The 17,964-nt window shown below is 43.4% G+C and overlaps 1 protein-coding gene across 4 annotated transcripts in view; it reads right to left on the minus strand.

Annotated features, from left to right (window-relative positions):
- The window catches only part of AGL (amylo-alpha-1,6-glucosidase and 4-alpha-glucanotransferase), a 49,092-nt gene that overhangs the window by 16,079 nt on the left and 15,049 nt on the right, over positions 1 to 17,964 (minus strand). For 3 of the 4 annotated variants that reach the window (XM_081865652.1, XM_081865654.1, XM_081865653.1), the window contains exons 9-23: positions 17,425 to 17,527; positions 17,213 to 17,310; positions 15,329 to 15,468; positions 14,682 to 14,869; positions 12,242 to 12,365; positions 10,650 to 10,813; positions 9,548 to 9,649; positions 8,612 to 8,767; positions 6,842 to 6,992; positions 5,602 to 5,726; positions 5,389 to 5,501; positions 4,150 to 4,284; positions 3,626 to 3,756; positions 2,139 to 2,275; positions 1,881 to 2,014 (exon numbers count right to left, since the gene is read on the minus strand). In XM_081865652.1, coding sequence (XP_081721778.1) covers positions 1,881 to 2,014; positions 2,139 to 2,275; positions 3,626 to 3,756; positions 4,150 to 4,284; positions 5,389 to 5,501; positions 5,602 to 5,726; positions 6,842 to 6,992; positions 8,612 to 8,767; positions 9,548 to 9,649; positions 10,650 to 10,813; positions 12,242 to 12,365; positions 14,682 to 14,869; positions 15,329 to 15,468; positions 17,213 to 17,310; positions 17,425 to 17,527 — 2,001 coding nt within the window. Of the gene's footprint in view, positions 1 to 1,880; positions 2,015 to 2,138; positions 2,276 to 3,625; positions 3,757 to 4,149; positions 4,285 to 5,388; positions 5,502 to 5,601; positions 5,727 to 6,841; positions 6,993 to 8,611; positions 8,768 to 9,547; positions 9,650 to 10,649; positions 10,814 to 12,241; positions 12,366 to 12,758; positions 12,883 to 14,681; positions 14,870 to 15,328; positions 15,469 to 17,212; positions 17,311 to 17,424; positions 17,528 to 17,964 lie in introns of all 4 variants that reach the window. The other variant, XM_081865655.1, reaches the window with a different exon arrangement.

Below are 17,964 nucleotides of genomic sequence, written 5' to 3' on the forward strand. Positions count from 1 at the left end.
ATGGACTGACCCCTTTCCATTTTAACAGCACAAATTCTACAAACACCCTCCATATCTCCTCAAAATCAATTCTCTTGCATATTCCCCATCTTACCTTAAAGGCACATGTTAATTTATCATTAATAGCTATATCCCACATCAATTTATACCATTCTTCCATTTTATATTCTGCTTGCCCCTTCCACTTCCTAGCTATAATAATTCGCGCAGCTGTCAATAAATTTGCGAGCAAGTCTTTCATAGCCTGTGAACCTTTTATTCCATCGTAAATTGATAATAATGCTACCTCTGGACTTTTGGTCAGCTTTAACCCAGTGATTTCCATTAAATACTATTTATTTCTCAAGCCTACAAACATTTCCCCTTTTCAGTCTTCCAGTATCAATGCAACCAGCAGTGCTGATTTCAAACGCATGCGTTGTTGAGAGCTATGGAACGTTCCGGATCCTCTGTGGCTTTAAGATATTTGAAAAATCTGGAGTATGAGTTAAGGTATATGGACAATACCACAGAACTCATACAAATGGTTCTCTTGTACCCTACTTCATTTTTATTTTGTCAAAACTGACATAATTCAAAAATAGCTAACCCCATTTCAGTTGCATTTCATGAAATGAGCATAAATGTCCTTATTCAAGACAGAACTGCTTGGATCTGCACCAGAATGGTGAACTGGGGTTTTTTTTTTTTGATCTAGCAAATATCTGCCAACTACCCAAATCTGCCAGTGATTTTATGATCTTCTACCGGGCATGATCCCAGGGACGCAGAAGGCTTCACCATGCCCAGTCCTCGTGTACCGATGTGCACAATTAAATACCATATGTGACATGCTACACTATCCAAGCGAAAGGGATGCGAAAACTGTGGCTTTCTAGACGTTGAAGGACTACAACTCCCAGTGTCCCTGATCATTGGCTATCCTGGCTGGTGTTGCTATGAATCGGATTCCAAGAATGACTGGGGCCACACATTTCAAGCCCTTGGCCGAGTCACTGAGCGATAAGCAATGAGACATTATGTGAGGGACAGAAGCACGTGAAACAGACTACAGTGGTACCTTGGGTTATGAACGCTTCAACTTACGTTTAGGTTACGAACGATTGTAACCCAGAAGTAAGTTGTCCAAGCTCTCGGAGGCCTTGCCGCTGCCTGGAGGCAAACCCGGACATCGGCGGGGCCTGCGGAGCTCTTGGAGGCCTCCGCGAATGCTGGGAGCCTAGCCCTGACATCCGCAGTGCCTGCAGGGCTCTGCAAATGCCAGGAGCCAAGCCCCGACATCCACGGTGGCTGCAGAGGCTCTGTGACTGGGCTCCAGCCGCAGGAGTTCTCTGAGGCCTCCATGAATGCTGGGAGCCAAGCCGATTGTGATTGTGGAAGAGGACCCTGAGCCCCCTCCAAACAGTGAGTTTGGAAATAAATTTTAATTTTTTTCATCTAAAATACTGTCTTATTTATTTTATAGTACAGTGCACTGATTATTGCCTTCATTTTATGGATTAATGCTCTCGTGAAACAGTAAAATTTGTGTTAAATTGCTGTTTTAGGGTTTTTTTTTTTCATCATCTGGAACGGATCAATCCACTTTCCATTACTTTCAATGGGAAAGTCCACTTCAGGTTAAGAACGCTTCAGGTTAAGTACAGAATTCTGGAACCAATTAAGTACTTAACCTGAGGTACCACTGTATTAGCCGTTTTCCTTTCACCGATATGGAAAGACTGGCAGAGGAAACTTTTTCTGACTTTGGTCAGGATTGCTATGGCTTGGCCATAGTACACTTCCTTCACTTCTTTAGGAGAATGGATGAAATGTTCAGAAATGTATACAATTGTGTTTGCGTGAAACCACATTTTTTTTTTTGGTATGGACAAACATACCTAGACATCTGTTTCCAAACCAAGTCAAGCAGCGATGTGTATGCACCAACTAATATGGCATCGAAGTAGCATGGAATGAGATAACGAGGAACCCTCTTCAGGTAGACAAACATTGCTTTCAGCCACTTGCCAACCTATTGTTATTTCAAGGGAAACAAAGTGTTGCATTGAATTAAAACCAATTATTGAAAATGACCATGTAACGTATAAATGCCTTTCTGAGAGGGAAATGTTCTCTCTTTGCATTGCTTGACTTACTTCCGCGCAAGCGCCAGAACGGGCAATTAGCCGATCGCTCACGTAATCAATCATCCAGTCCCCAGCTCTCAAGTTACCACAGAAAGGATGGCCCAAATCATTCTTTGGTCGTATGTCTCCCATCACTGACATTATTCCTGAAAGACCATAGAAACATGGTTCTGTATTACAGGTCAAGAAACTATCACGAAAAGGAGGTTGAGTGTCTAAAAAGAAGGCAACGGCTGCAAAATAATATTCTGAAAATGCCAGACACCCAAATCAAGGTGAGTTTAATTCTGCAGGCAAACTAGAGTGCAGACTGATTACTTTTTAAAAACCTACTGTCCTTTGTCCTTGGTGCTCATGCTGATTCCAGTCTTGTGCCATGTGAGATGCTGCCCAACTGCTCACCCTAGGTGAGTAAGTTTAACAAAACCATAAAGTGGGCCACTAACTTGCATATTCTTTAGTAAGGTCCTGTCTTGAGGCTCAGCTTTGAAAGCATTCTATGATATGAATCTGCCTTCATGCATAATAAGCAGAAGCCAAACCATGGTTTGGCATTAAAGATGCAAGGTTGCAAACCCCAGCTTGTAAGGAGCTACTAAACAAGGATAACAAATTATCATTTGAAATTGAGTTTGCAAACCACAGTTTGTGCTACTTGTGGCCTGCTTTATGTTTGGATTCATGAAGTGCAATTAGGGCCATTGCTTCACCTCAAGTGGCTGCAGCATCGTAGAGAAGCAAGCGATGGTACGAAGTTAAGTACTGAACGGACAGAAAATAAAAGTGGACAAGTTGTTCAGAAGTACGGTCTGCTTGCTATATGCCTAGAAACTCAAGTCTTGGTGTGTGGGGGGCTTAACCAAGGTTAGCATAAACTAGGGTTTGGAGGGAAGTCGAAATTGAGCCTATTGAACTTACTGTCAACATTTCCCTGACCTTCTCTTTGTACTGCTTGCTAAAAGATATTTGTATTTCCCTGCCTTTTGAAACTTAGAATCTAGTGCTAATGCTCAGAATGCAGAATATGAAGAGAACCAATGTCTGGCATGGCAAGCTAAACACGGTTGACGAGCTACTAGCTACCAGGTCTTGAGGAACATCCTATTTTGCCGTCTGCTTGGAATTGCTAAAAACAAACCAACTGAGATGAGGATGCTTTTCAAGTGCCCTCAGTCCAAAGTACAGTGGTGCCTCGGGTTACATACGCTTCAGGTTACAGACTCCGCTAACCCAGAAATAGTACCTCGGTTTAAGAACTTTGCTTCAGGATGAGAACAGAAATCGTGCCTCAGCGGCGCAGCAGCAGCGGGAGGCCCCATTAGCTAAAGTATTGCTTCAGGTTAAGAACAGTTTCAGGTTAAGAACGGATTAAGTACTTAACCCGAGGTACCACTGTACATGGCTGGCCTGCATTTGACTTTCAGAGAGAAGGCATACTGGTGGTTAAAGTTTGACTAATGTAGATAACAATACATTTCTCTCCAACCAATTTTTACCTTGAAGACCTGCATATTTAAGGGGTGTCCAGTCCGGTATGTTGTAACACCCTCCACCGTCCTCTTGCTCCTCAGCATCACACCGATATAATACATGATTTAGGTCTGCCAAGGTTAATTTTGATGCAGTACTGTGAGAGAGACAGAGATACACTGACCGGGTTAAAAACAAAAACAAAAAAACTTTCGTTAAAATTTATTTCTGGTTTAGAATAATTTAAATCAAGAAAATATATATGAAAGGGTACACGGCCTTAAGTGCAAGGCTGCAAAATCTCAGTGGGACCTACTTTTGAGCAGACATGCCTAGGATTGCATCTTAAGTCGCTTCTCTGTTTCGAAAGTAGCAAACCACTCACAACAAAAATAGACAACTTGCACACTACCGAAGAGGCTATTGGGGTATTAAATCTTCAGGACTAATTTGGCTACAGGTTGCTTTTGGAGGAGGCGGCTGCGGAAGTGAATCTCTTAGGTCGCCTCTGCATTGTTCCCCATAGGTTTCAACTGAATGGCGAACTTACGTTGAGAATGGCGTCTTGAGTATCGGCTCCGAACAATCATCGGGAAGACTTCCAGATTTAAAGTGAGGGCTGAACTGAATCAGGTGGTTACGCAGGACTCCAACAGCCTCTTGTGCTTTCGGGTCAAGGCTTACCCTGCAAAGATTGGCCAAAACAAAATGTCAGGGGGGGGGGGGAGAAGAGGCAAAGGGTGAAATCCTAACCTGGCTGCTTGCTGCCTGCTGGGGCTTAATGAAGTTTCAAAGTCACCATCCCACCTGCAGCCTTGCCGAACAAGCCGGCCAAGGGAGGTGGATGGGGAGGCAGGCTAATGTAGATCTAGCAGAATGATTGGGGCTGAATTGGACACAATTACGACATTTTTCCATGTATAAGATGCCCCCATGTACAACCCCTATTTTTTTAAACCCCAAATTAAGAAATTACCGTATTTTTTGCTCTATAAGATGCACCAGACTACAAAACACACCTAGTTTTTGGAGGAGGAAAAAAAGAAAAAAAATATATTCTGAACCTCAGAAGCCAGAACAACAAGAGGGATTGCTGCACAGCAAAAGCAGCGATCCCTCTTGCTGTTCTGGCTTCTGGGATAGCTTCACAGCCTGCACTCGCTCCATGAGACGCACACACATTTCCCCTTACCTTTTAAGAGGGAAAAAGTGAGTCTTATAGAGCAAAAAATACGGTAAGTTGTTTAGCTGTTTTGGGGGGTGGGAGAGGTCACTTCTGCCAATCGCTCCCCTGCCTGCCCGACACTGCCTATCGCTTGCCACAGCCACTGCCAATCGCACACCTTGCCGCAGCCGCCAACTGTCTGCCTGCTCGCTGCCACCAACAGCCCACCCACCCACACGCCACAGCCACCAATCACCTGCCAAATCGCCGCTGTCAATCCCCTGCTTGTTGCTGCCATTAATCGCACGTCCCCCCTCTGCAATCACTATCCAGACCAACACCCAATTTTTTAAAGCAAAAAGCATAGTCTTATACACGGAAAAATACGGTACTTAAAATGATGCCCAGTGAAGCCAGTTTAGCCCCTTCCCCTCTGCCAGAATATGCAGTTTAGAGGCTGGCTGTCCCACTTTGGAAGGCAGAGAGGGGAGCTCTGTGCTGGTAGGGCTACGTGGACGGACATCTCTGTTCAACCCAAACCACCCGCAGCCCAGCACCAAGTGATTTTAGATTGCTCTGCTAATCATCACTCTGTCCACACCAACCAAAGTAATGACGTTTTACCTAAATATGATCACGCTTCCCGGTGTCAGCTTTTCGAATTCTATCTCTTGGACGAATTCATTAGGGCCTTTCGTAGCAATTGAAGCTTGCTTTATTATTTTACTTTCCTTGAGCTGCCGAGAGAAGGAAATCAGATGAATTCAGTAAGTCACTTTAATCTCAGGAGTCAATTTTTTAGGCTAATCAAACGAGAGGAAGAGAGACAGCTTTTACCTGGATGTGTTCCCGGAGTTCAACTGTATAATCAGGCAATCCATTGATTGAGTGCTCGTCTTTTTTATAAGGGGCAGCGCTTCTCTCGACGGTCCTCGCCTCGAGAACCACCTCTTCAATTTTGCCTGTGGAAGAGGGGGGAAAAAAACCCAGACAACTCTCAATACCACAGCTAGCATTTTTATTTTTGTGTAAGTAGGAACATAGGAAGCTACCTTATACAGAGTCAGACCACTGCGTCCATTTAGCTCAGGGTTTCCCCAACTTGGGTCTCCAACTGTTTTTGGACTACAACTTCCATCACCCGTAGCTAAGCAGGACCAGTGGTCAGGGATGCTGATAACTGAGATCACGTCACCCAGTTATCAGCATTGGGGGTGCTCATGCTTTAGTCCTGTCCCTAAGTCAGCACTTTTGGCCTTCTGTTGAAATGCTACACTGACTTACCTGGGGAAAAGGCCCATTCAGTTCAATAGTGCATAGCTCTGAGTAGGCATACCTGGAATTGTGTAGTCATGGAGTGGGATGGTACCCAACATACAAGACAACAATAATAGATGTATTAATTTATTGTTTATTCCCTGTCCCTCTGACTGGGTTGCCCCAGACAAAGTGAAAAGGTGCACAGAAGGGTGAAACACACTTCCAGCACCAATCTTTGTCTCTGACGTTGTTTAATTCAGCTGGAGGGGTTGCATGATGTTGTGTTTAGATGTTAAGACTGGGAAAACCCAGACTCCTTGCTCAACCAAAAAACTCTCGGGACAGTTGCTATCTCTCAGGTTGTTGCAAAGATGAAATGGATAATGGGACACTTTGAATTCAAATCCTGATGCAGATGGGTAGGTAAAAGCTAAAGGACCCCTGGATGGTTAAGCCCAGTCACAGGTGACTATGGGGTTGTGGCACTCATCTCGCTTTCAGGCCGAGGGAGCCGGCGTTTGTCCACAGACAGCTTTCCGGGTCATGTGGCCAGCATGACTAAGCCGCTTCTGGCGCAACGGAACACTGTGATGGAAACCAGAGTGCACGGAAACACTGTTTACCTTCCCGCCGCAGTGGTACCTATTTATCTACTTGCACTGGCATGCTTTCGAACTGCTAGGTTGGCAGGAGCCGGGACAGAGCAATGGGAGCTCACCCCGTTGCGGGGATTTGAACCACCAACCTTCTGATTGGCAAGCCCAAGACGCTCAGTGGTTTAGACGACAGTGCCACCCACGCAGAGGGGTAACCTTACCTGGAATACACATCTGGGGAACTTCTTGGCTGTAGAAGGATTTTTTGGGATCTCTGAAAGCTGTTCGGGAAACAGCGACAACAGACTGGTGCGTGTTAGGACAATGCCTCGTCACAGCCACAATATCCTCATCAACTTGATCTACATATACCTGAAAAGGGCATTTTTTAGGGGTTGGGTGGGGAAAGTGGATAGAGATTCTTATTATTCAGATTATACTATAATTAAGATTTAATAATCACCATGTCAAAATTCTTGGCCAGGGCATGTTAAGGCAGGCTTCAGGGTTTTTGGAGGCCCTGGATAAGGGTTGGTAGAGGGGGGAGTACTCTAAAGTACAAAGTGGATTACAAACAGGGGGAATAAAAGGTAAAGGTAAAGGACCCCTGGACGGTTAAGTCCAGTCAAAGGCCATTGTGGGGCTGGAGCAATTATCTCGCTTTTCAGGCCAAGGGAGCCGGTGTTTGTCTACAGACAACTTTCCAGGTCATGTGGCCAGCATGACTAAACCATGATGGAAACCAGAGCACACGGAAACGCCGTTTACCTTCCCATTGCAGCGGTACCTATTTATCTACTTGCACTGGTGTGCTTTTGAACGGCTAGGTTGGCAGGAGCTGTGACAGAGCAATGGGAGCTCACCCTGTTGTGGGGATTTGAACTGCCAACCTTCTGATCGGCAAGCCCAAGAGGCTCAGGGTTTTAGACCACAACACCACCCAAGATAAGATAAAGAGGGAGTACTCCAAAGTCGCTTGCTCAGATGTCTCATGCAAGCAGGCCAAGAACCAGAAGTGGGCTGAAGATTTGTGTGTGTGCACATGCATACACGTTATATATAAATACAGTGGGACCTTGGTTTACAAACTTGATCCGTTCCGGAAGTCCGTTCTTAAACTGAAACCCTTCTTACACTGATGCGCGCTTTCCCTAATGAGGCTTCCTGCCGCTGGTGCCCTTCTAGCATTCAGATTCTGTTCTTAGACTGAGGTAAAGTTCACAAACTGGGACACTATTTCCAGTTTTGCGGAGTTCGTAAACCAAATACTTCATAAACAGGGTTGTTCTTAAACCAAGGTATTAATAATAATAATAATAATAATAATAATAATAATAATAATAATAATAAATTTATACCCTGCCCATCTGGCTGGGTTTCCCCAGCTACTCTGGGCGGTTTCCAACAAAATATTAAAATACAGTAGTCCGTCAAACATTAAAAGCTTCCCTAAACAGGGCTGCCTTCAGATGTCTTCTAAAAGTCTGGTAGTTGTTTTTCTCTTTGACATCTGATGGGAGGGCGTTCCACAGGGCAGGCGCCACTACCGAGAAGGCCCTCTGCCTGGTTCCCCATAACCTCACTTCTCACAGGGAGGGAACCGCCAGAAGGCCCTCGGAGACGGACCTCAGTGTCCATGTTGAACGATGGGGGTGAAGACGCTCCTTCAGGTATACTGGGCCGAGGCCATTTAGGACTTTAAAGGTCAGCACCAACACTTTGAATTGTGCCTGGAAACATAGTGGGAGCCAATGTAGGTCTTTCAGTGTAGGTACCACTGTATGGCATCTGTTTCCATTAACCAGGATCTGTACCGATCCTGATTAAGAAAAGGGAGCAGAAGAAGACATTGTGGTGCCTTTGCTTGAAGCCTTCAAGCAGCTTGTCAAGACTTCTTTATTCTCCTAAGCCCTGCCTCATTCTCTTGTTCCCTTCAGCACCCCAGACAAATGCCTCATTGTGATGCCCTGTGGATCTGGCCCAGCATTTACCTGGTTAAAATCTCTGGCTCCTAGCTCTTGGTGTAATCTGTTGATAGCCAGCCTTCCTGCTATAATTCCAGTTTTGAAATTTACTTCACCAGGTGTGGAAAGCGTCGCTGCTGGATTCCACTTTGGATAAAATCGCTCTTCTGTGACTACAGAAATCTGTGAATAAAAGTGTTTAAAAAATAGCATTTGCAGTGTTTCTCTCTCCCGATGCTCACAGAAGTTACACTCATGGTGCATTTAGTAGGAATTGAAACTTTTGACTTCTTCCTAGAGGGTCTAAAGCACAGTGTTCTAAATACCGTACCCTTTATTTAAAACATCTGCTATATCTCCTTCAATTAAATATTTCAAGGTGGTTACAATAATTAACAAATACACTCAGAAGAACCAGAACACATGAGGAGCAATTATAATGTGGAGAATTTAAAATATCAAAGCTAGTAAAAAATTTAAAACAGGCAGTCGGTGAAATTTTAAGGAGCGGCAAGATACAAGCTGAGTAAGCAGGGCCAGTCAAAACTCTGAATAATTAATAAATAATAAAAACAATAATTTATTACTTATATCCCACCCATCTGGTTGGGTCTCCTCAGCCACTCTGAGCAGCTTCCAACAGGATATTAAAAACAGAATAAAAGATCGAACATTAAAAACCTCCCTAAACAAGGGCTGCCTTCAGATGTCTTCTAAAAGTCAGATAGTTGTTTAGTTCCTTGACATCTGATGGGAGGGTGTTCCACAGGGCAGGCGCCACTACCAAGAAGGCCCTCTGCCTGGTTCCCTGTAACCTCACTTCTTGCAGTGTGGGAGCTGCCAGAAGGCCCTCAGAGCTGGACCTCAGTGTCCGGGCTGAACGATGGGGGTGGAGACGCTCCTTCAGGTATAATGGATGGGAAAACATGCCAGAATAACTCCAATGACACGAAACATGCATACCTGATGTGGTACTAGTTCATCATATCCTCTAGTGCTGCCTGAGGCACAGCAGGCCATGGAGACGATGGTCGAGCTGGGAAGGGCATCATATGCCGAACGATGCTAACAACGAGAAGGGTGTGTATGAATTAAGTAAAGCCCAGAAGACTAGGTTTTTTTAAAAAAAAACAAACAGAAAAATCTGACTTTTACTCCAAAGGCACCTTGCATGCAAGTGGGAAGGCACCATTCTCTCAGTGTCTCCGAATTCCAGCAATTCCCCCTCTCCAACTGCAGCTCATATGCTGTGTCCCAGACCTTTCCTGAGGACACCCCCCCTCTCCCTCACCCTTAAGAGAGACTTTTGGGCAGCACGGGGCTACAGTGAGGGGGGAGGTGGAGAGGGAATCATATCTACATGGCTCAACTTTTATTACCATAAAACTGAATGCAACCCATGGTACCAGAAATGGCACACTGTGGCTCTGCAGAATTTGTAGAGATTGTGTGCAGAGGATTCAATAGGACTTACTTTGAATACATAGGATAGCACTGCTAAGTGCAACATTAGGTATCAAATAACTTCTCCTACTGCATTTAACATTTTAACTGTCTGCAATTGTAATTTTTATGTCTTTGAGGTTTCGATAGCATGATACACACACATACACAAAATGGTACCTCGGTTTTCGACCGTAATCCGTTCCGGAAGACCATTCGAGTTCCGAAACATTCGGAAACCAGAAATTCAGTACGGAAGCCTTGATACGGAAGCCACGTGGCATGTTCAACTTCTAAGGCATGTTTGAAAACTGAAGCATTTACTTCTGGGTTTACGGTGTTAGAAAACCGAAATGTTCGTCAATGGAGATGTTAGAAAACCAAGGTACCACTGTGCGTGTGTGTGTGTAAATACACACACACACATATACATATACATACACATGCATACACATATATCTGTGCCTAAAACATTAAGAACACTTAAATCCCATACACCTTAAAGTAGTATTAATTACCTCTCATGAATTAATAAACATAATAAAGTCATTTATAGTGTCTATATAGCTTTAATAAGCCGTTAAAACAGTACTTGGGCAATCAAGGCAGCTGTGTTTCTTACCTGAATTGGACATTCATTATCATGTGTTATGTCCATGAACAACGCATGAGCAATAGCAGGCATTAAGGGCCTCAGGCGTGGCTGAACAAAAGACCCAACTGGCTCTCCTCCAAAGCGATAAACTAATCTCCCCTCTTCATGACTGTTATAAGCACTCATTGCCTCTAGAGAACGAGAGAAGGAGAACGAGAAAAACCCCTTATGTGAGCATCTAAACGAAGAATCATTCATTGAACACCTGGTAAGACTTTATAGAGAATGCTTTAAATCACTCCAGCTACTTACAGCTAGGACTGTCAATATTCCAAAAACACTTTTAAGAGAGGCTAGATTCAATATAGTATGATGAGTGGGAGACAGCTGCCCTCCTTGTCCAATCTCTTTACAACATGTAGAACCCAATACTCGAGCCAGTTAATAGATGTTTTGTCTATTCAGTGACCCCACAATCCTATCCTTGGATTGGAAGGCAAAATGGGTTGCGCCAGGCTAGGAAAATTCCACATATGAACAGTCTGGGCATTTCTTTCTTTCTTGCATGGTATGGATGGTGGAATTGGATGGGGTGTGCATTAACCTAAGGCTTCCTTGTCCTTGCATCTGGATGATAAAAGCACAATCTGAACAGGTCTAGAGTCTCACAGCGTGCTAAGGAGGAACAAATAAAAATAAAGTTTTATGCTGAACCCTAAAACATATACTAACACAAATGTAAGACAGTCCCTTAACCAAGGTGATAAACCACAGAATCGCACGCTCCATTCTCACCATCTCCTGGTTCACCCACTTTTATATCTATATTTCTTTTATTTCAGAAAACTGATATACCACTAGATTGTAAGGAAAACCTCAGATCTTTTAACGATGGGTTATGTAAACTTCGCCAGGCTTCTTCTTAACCAGGGCTTGCTGTTGTCAAGCCCTGGTTAGTAAGCCCTAGTTAAAAAGGAAAATGGTCAGCATTAGTTGTGATTAAGATAAGTGGCATTGCAACCTAAACCATGGTTAGGGCTGGTAGGGAAAGGGCAGAGCACATTCATACTCCAGATAGGAGAAAAAGTACATAATAATATTAATAATAATTTATTTCTACCCTGCCCATCTGGCTGGGTCTCCCCAGCCACTCTGGGCGGCTTTCAACAGAACATTAAAAACAGAATAAAACTTCAAACATTAAAAACTTCCCTAAACAGGGCTGCCTTCAGGTGTCTAAAAGTCCGATAGTTGTTTGTTTCCTTGACATTTGATGGGAGGTCGTTCCACATGACTCATCCCTGATCCCTTAACCATGGTTAAGAGACAAGTGATGTGATGTCTACACAGGTTGAAGATGAGAAATGGGTTCTCCAGGCACCAGTTCATACGGCGATATATGAAGAGGTGGCCATCACAACTATTTCCATACACAAGATACCCTTTGCTAACAATCACAATGCTACAATTATCGTGCAAAGAAGCCATATTGTTGAATGCAATGTCATGTGTTTATAATAAATGGATGCAGAGTCAGTGTTTTGCATGTTCTTCACTCGCAGCGTATCATGCCTGAATTCAGGGTTAAGAAAAGGAAGAGCAATTCGAAGCAAGCCTACCTCTGATCAGAGAGCTAATGCCCAGCTTATTCACAAAGATATTGTCCAGCTCCTCGCTTCCCGTGAACAGTTCAGCCACTACATACAAGTTGGGCCGCAATTTTCTAGCCGTGTCCATCATGTACTGCGAAAAGCACAGCCAAGGAAGCGACAGACAGGGGGGAAAGGCAGAACAGGAGAAAAGAAAGGATGCAAGGCTAGGCATGGATTTGGGCAACAGGGAAAATGCAGCACAGCAAAGAGACAAAAACGAAAAGCCCAAGATTAAAGAACCAAAGACATTGAGTTATGAGAGATGCATGAAAAGATTGCACAAACCAAGGATTCGGGAAAGAGGGCAAAACCCACACAACAGGCAAAGAAGGAAGAGGGAAAGGCATTGAATTGGCAAAAGGACACAAGAATAAATGCAAATAAGAACACAAAGTTAGTTCCACGTAAAGAGGTTTTTGACTTTCATATATGTATACAAAACACAGCAATCCTGCAACAAACCTTTCAAGCATGGTTTTGGTACCTCTAATCAGACTGGTAATCCCAAGGCGGTTGACAAAGACATTGTCAATGACCTCACTTCCAGTGAAGAGTTCTGCTATCACGTAAAGATTAGGTCTGACTGACCTGGCTGCTGCCAGCATCTCCTACAGATCATAATACATTTTTTTATATATATAAAAAATCAGCTTCCTTACAACATGTGCTTTCCAATAGCATATGGCACAAGTGCTACCCAATTACAGCACTGTTCATAAAACAAGTTGAAGAGATGAGAATGTGTGTGGGGGGGGGAGAGCAAGGAGTGGGCATGATTCTGCCAATTTTTAACTCTTCAACTGAAATAAAGTTTTGTAACTTTAAAATATCCTCCAGCATGGCTGGATCCGTTCCATAATAACTGTGTGCAGAAATGCAACTGTGGATCCCGTAACAGGACAAACTTCTGCAAGATTATAAGATTATACACAAAATTATCACTCTGAAGTTTTCGGGGGGGGGATTTATTCATTCCTAGAAGGAAGAATAAAGTTCAAATATGTCAAATTAGAAACTTAAATATGTGCTCAGCCTCAATATTGAAAATTTGTTTTCTCTAATTTATCTCACATATTTCTTTGTGAGTAGGTCCATAGTCAAATTAATCACAACAGACATCAAGTCTAACTGCTTTCAGTGGCGCTTATAAGACTAGCTTTGTAACTGGACCTCAAAAAGTTGTGTATAAATTCTGAGCAACGTTTTCATCTTAACCAGCGAACAGAAAATGAAACAGCACATGGATGAGAAAAACCTATAATATATATTGCAACATGGTGTAGATAAGCAGGCCCTATTCTCACTCCTATTTCTCTGTGTTTTCCAAGTTGATTTACTGAAGAGCTCATTGGTTTACAAGGTTAACTACTTCCAACCTTTGCTTATTTTCTATGTTATCCCATCACTCTCAAGGCAATGTGTGTGTATAGAGTTATTCAAGTTATGTCACCTCACAGAAATCCTGGGAAATAGCTCCATCCTTCCAATGTGACCTAACTGAAAAATCATCCAGCAAGCTTCATAGCTGAGCAGAGATTTCAGCTGAGCAGGCTGTACCTGCACAAGTCTAACAACTCCCAACTGCTGCACCACAAAACCCATGACTCTGGCTGCAGTCCTACAGACATTTACCCAGGAGTACGGCCCATTGAACACAACTGGACTTCACTTACGAGTAGACATGCACAGGGTTACACTGCTAGGCTGCTATCTTTTGCACTCTTGCCTAGTTGCAAGCCTCACTTAGCACACTGGGGGTTTACATCTGAGTAAGCTGCCCAGGAAGGGACGCGGGTGGCACTGTGGGTTAAACCACAGATCCTAGGACTTGCCGATCAGAAGGTCGGCGGTTCAAATCCCCATGACGGGGTGAGCTCCCGTTGCTCGGTCCCTGCTCCTGCCAACCTAGCAGTTCAAAAGCACGTGCAAGTGGATAAATAGGTACCACTCTGGCAGGAAGGTAAACGGCATTTCCGTGCGCTGCTCTGGTTCGCCAGAAGCGGCTTAGTCATGCTGGCCACATGACCCGGAAGCTGTACGCCGGCTCCCTCAGCCCGTAAAGCGAGATGAGCGCCGCAACCCCAGAGTCAGTCATGACTGGACCTGATGATCAGGGGTCCCTTTACCTTTACAGATGCCCAGGACTGTGCTGCACCTGCACACAGCTGAGGAAAAAACAGCAGCTTTTCTACTGCTAACCTGACCAAAAGAATCCAGGATCTAGAAAGCAAAGTTCAAAGAGCCCTGCACATGCAGCCGAGGAGTCAGAAAAATGAAACAAAGATGAAACATTTGTGATGAGCATCAGCTGGAACAGACTTAAGTTTTAAAACGGTTCCAAAGTTTTTCCTCTCTCATGTGTGTTTGTGTACACAGTTGCAAAGGAGACGCTTAAAATTTTCTATACCTCAGCTACATTAAGAGGCGTCGAGTGACAGTTGTCAAGCCGCACTCCATGGAAATATTTGGCAGTCAACTCGGTGTATTTTTTCATGTGAGCCCAGAGATAAGGGCAGTCTTCTGGTTTGTTCCCGTAACGTAGCTTGACACTGTCACCCCAGCAAATGAGTTCTCTTCTCAAGTAAACATGGGAACCTGTAAAAAGGGGGAGAGATACTAATTTACACCATGATGTTGTAGTTGTGGTTTTCAGCATTCTTACCAGTGATAGAAACAAAGGCCATTTCAACATACACCAAACTGGAAAAACATGTGGAACTAATCTGTGTAACATCAAAACTCAGAATGGAAAGTTTTATTTATTTGTTTATTATTTCATTTATGAACCTCTTTCCATGAGGCAACCTGGAGCAATTTACAATAAACATATTTACAACTGTTAAAATTATTTGCATATATGCAATATGTACAAACATGGGCGTAGCCAAGGAGGGGGCAGGTGCTCCCCCTAAATAAATACAAATTAATACAAATCAGATTAGGTACTGCAATAAGAAGTTGCAGTGTAACTGAGAAAGGGCACAACATCCCTGTTCACCTACACTAGCAAAAGGCATTTAAAAAAAGTTTTATATAACTTTCAGAATCACCCACCTGGTTCAGCAAAATTTCTTAAAGGGTCATCTCCCATCACCCAACCGTTGTGGGCCATAAAATAACTTGCTTTGTCAGGTTGATGCAACATGCGTTCTTCTTCTTCCAGGGTTAGCTCTTTAAATGGGTATGTAAAGTAGCTGTAAAGTACGGAAAGTACTTTTTAGAGCTGAGGTAGTGAACCCATGGGCCTCCAGATGTTTGAGGGCTACATCATCCCTGCCTATTGCCTATGCTGGCTAGGCCTGATGGAAGCTGCAGCCCAGCCACATCTGGAGGGCCACAGGTCCCCCATCCATTTTAGAGCATCAGATTGTATAAAATAACAATTGAAATGCATCGTACCAGAAAGAAAAAAAGTACTTTTAAAAATGGACATCCCTACAATATTGTAAACCCTTTCTGCCATAACCAGCTTAATACTGGGCACTTTTGTCTCGAGTTGAGCTTTTTGTCTCTTCTAGCAAACTGTGAGGCCCAAATCCCACACATAGTAACCTACTACTTTATGAATATCAGCAATCTCACTGAAGATTATATTACATCTACAATTTCACATATATGAAACAAGTAGCTGGATGAATCCTAGCTTTCAAAACTTGAAAACACTCTTTTAAAAACAAATCTTTCCAAACAGTGAAACACAAGTTTTTAAGTCTCTTGACTTAAACTATTTGTGTGCTTAAATTTCTAACTGCACCTCCAAAGACCTTCAAGCCTTTAATACGTTTAAGAGGCCTTGGGTCAAATGATTGACGATTGCCCCCCAAAATCTGACATCGATCAACCCCAGCAAATAGACCCAAATCTCACTGGTCTAATTGATGAACACTGTGTGCAATATATATTATATCCACACATATGAACGCTCACCATTTCAGTGAAACTTCATGAACATCCAAAAACAGATGCACAAGTGAAGTCACACAATCAAATTTAGATGACTGCCAACATTCAGCGGCACATCTTAGATGTCCACAGAATTTGACTGAAATTTTCACTATACCTAGGTGAATTAAATTTTCAGAATACCTAGGTGAGTCCTTTCTTTCCTCCATTTGTCACATGCTGCATTTCAACAAGGAAGTCTCCAATGAACCATAGTCCCCCCTCTTACCCAAACCAAGAAACAGTGGCTAACAAGTTCAGAATGAGCCAGGATTTTAAACAGACTTCAAAAGCTGTGTCTTATGATCCCACTTTGTTTTTAACCAGGCTACCAGAGTTGGATGCAACAGGAAGATATGTTAACAACATTCGTACTGGATCAGACCAAAGGCTCTTCTAGTTCCACATTCTATCCTTGTCATGGCTAGCAAGATACCTACAGGAAGCCTGCAAGGACTTGAGCATGCTAGTACTCTCCCATTCACATTCCCCAGCAGCTGGTATTCAGAGAAGAAGAAGAAGAGAAGAAGAGTTTGGATTTGATATCCCACTTTATCACTACCTGGAGTCTCCTTTCCCTTCCTCCCCCACAACAAACACTCTGTGAGGTGATCGGGGCTGAGAGACTTCAGAGAAGTGTGACTGGCCCAAGGTCACCCAGCAACTGCATGTGGAGGAGCGGCGACACGAACCCAATTCACCAGATTACGAGTCCACCACTCTTAACCACTACACCACACTGGCATACTGATTAATTGGAGACATCTAGGTTTAACACATGCATGCTGCAAAAGGAGGAGAGAAGGGGCTGTGCGCATGTTTGAGTGAGGGTGTGTGTATATCTTGGCTTATTAAACAAAAATTCACATGCCACGCACTCAAAGTCAGAGTCTTGTTCTACAATCTTTACTTTCTGACATATTACATATTACCGAACAACAACCATTTTTATCCATCACCAAAGACATTTTCTTTTGAGTGTAGAAGATATAATACCTCGTAACTAAAGGAAACTTTCGGGTTACGGGACCTAATTTAGGACCATGCCCAGCCAGTCGTTCATAGTTCACCGTCGCCACAACGCAATTGGCCGCCTGGAAGCCAGTAAAAGCAGTCATTTCAGCACAGCTTTAACAGTTCAGTGGATGCTACAAATAATGAACAAATGAATGCAAGCATGAACTTCAAAGATGTCTTATTGGTACAACCTGCTCTTGATGGTAGTTTGTCTGCCTGTACATTTCACCGTTTAGTTCTTCAACTCTCTTGCGGAACCAGTTACAGCATTCCTCGATTGCTGCAGGCCCATTGCTGAAAACAACAATGCATGAAAACATTGAAATGCCACTCAAATAAACGTGTCGGGAGTTCTGAGTTTAATTCATGCACAGCCATGAGGAAGTTGATGTCTCCTGACACTCCAATGTCAACATCAAGTTGATGTAAAATGAATCATCTGTGTCCAAGGCAGTCAAGGCCTATTTGTAAGCTTTTCTCATTCAAACTACCTTTGATATCAAACATTCACCTTTGGTGAATCTGGAATAGTTTGTTCCGCACATCTTTTGCACTGAACTTTGCATTAAATATATGTATGGGAACAGCACTCTAGAAGAACCATACAACATGTGACATACCAGCCAATGAGCCTTCCAAGTGAGAACTGAAAATTCAGGTGCTAAGCAACCTGTTTCATACCAAATTGAGTGGGCGTGTTTTATGCAAATGCTACAGCCAGCTGGATTGAA

The sequence above is a fragment of the Podarcis erhardii genome (assembly GCF_964252035.2).
Source record: "Podarcis erhardii genome assembly, chromosome: 6".
NCBI classification, from domain to species: Eukaryota; Metazoa; Chordata; class Lepidosauria; order Squamata; family Lacertidae; genus Podarcis; species Podarcis erhardii.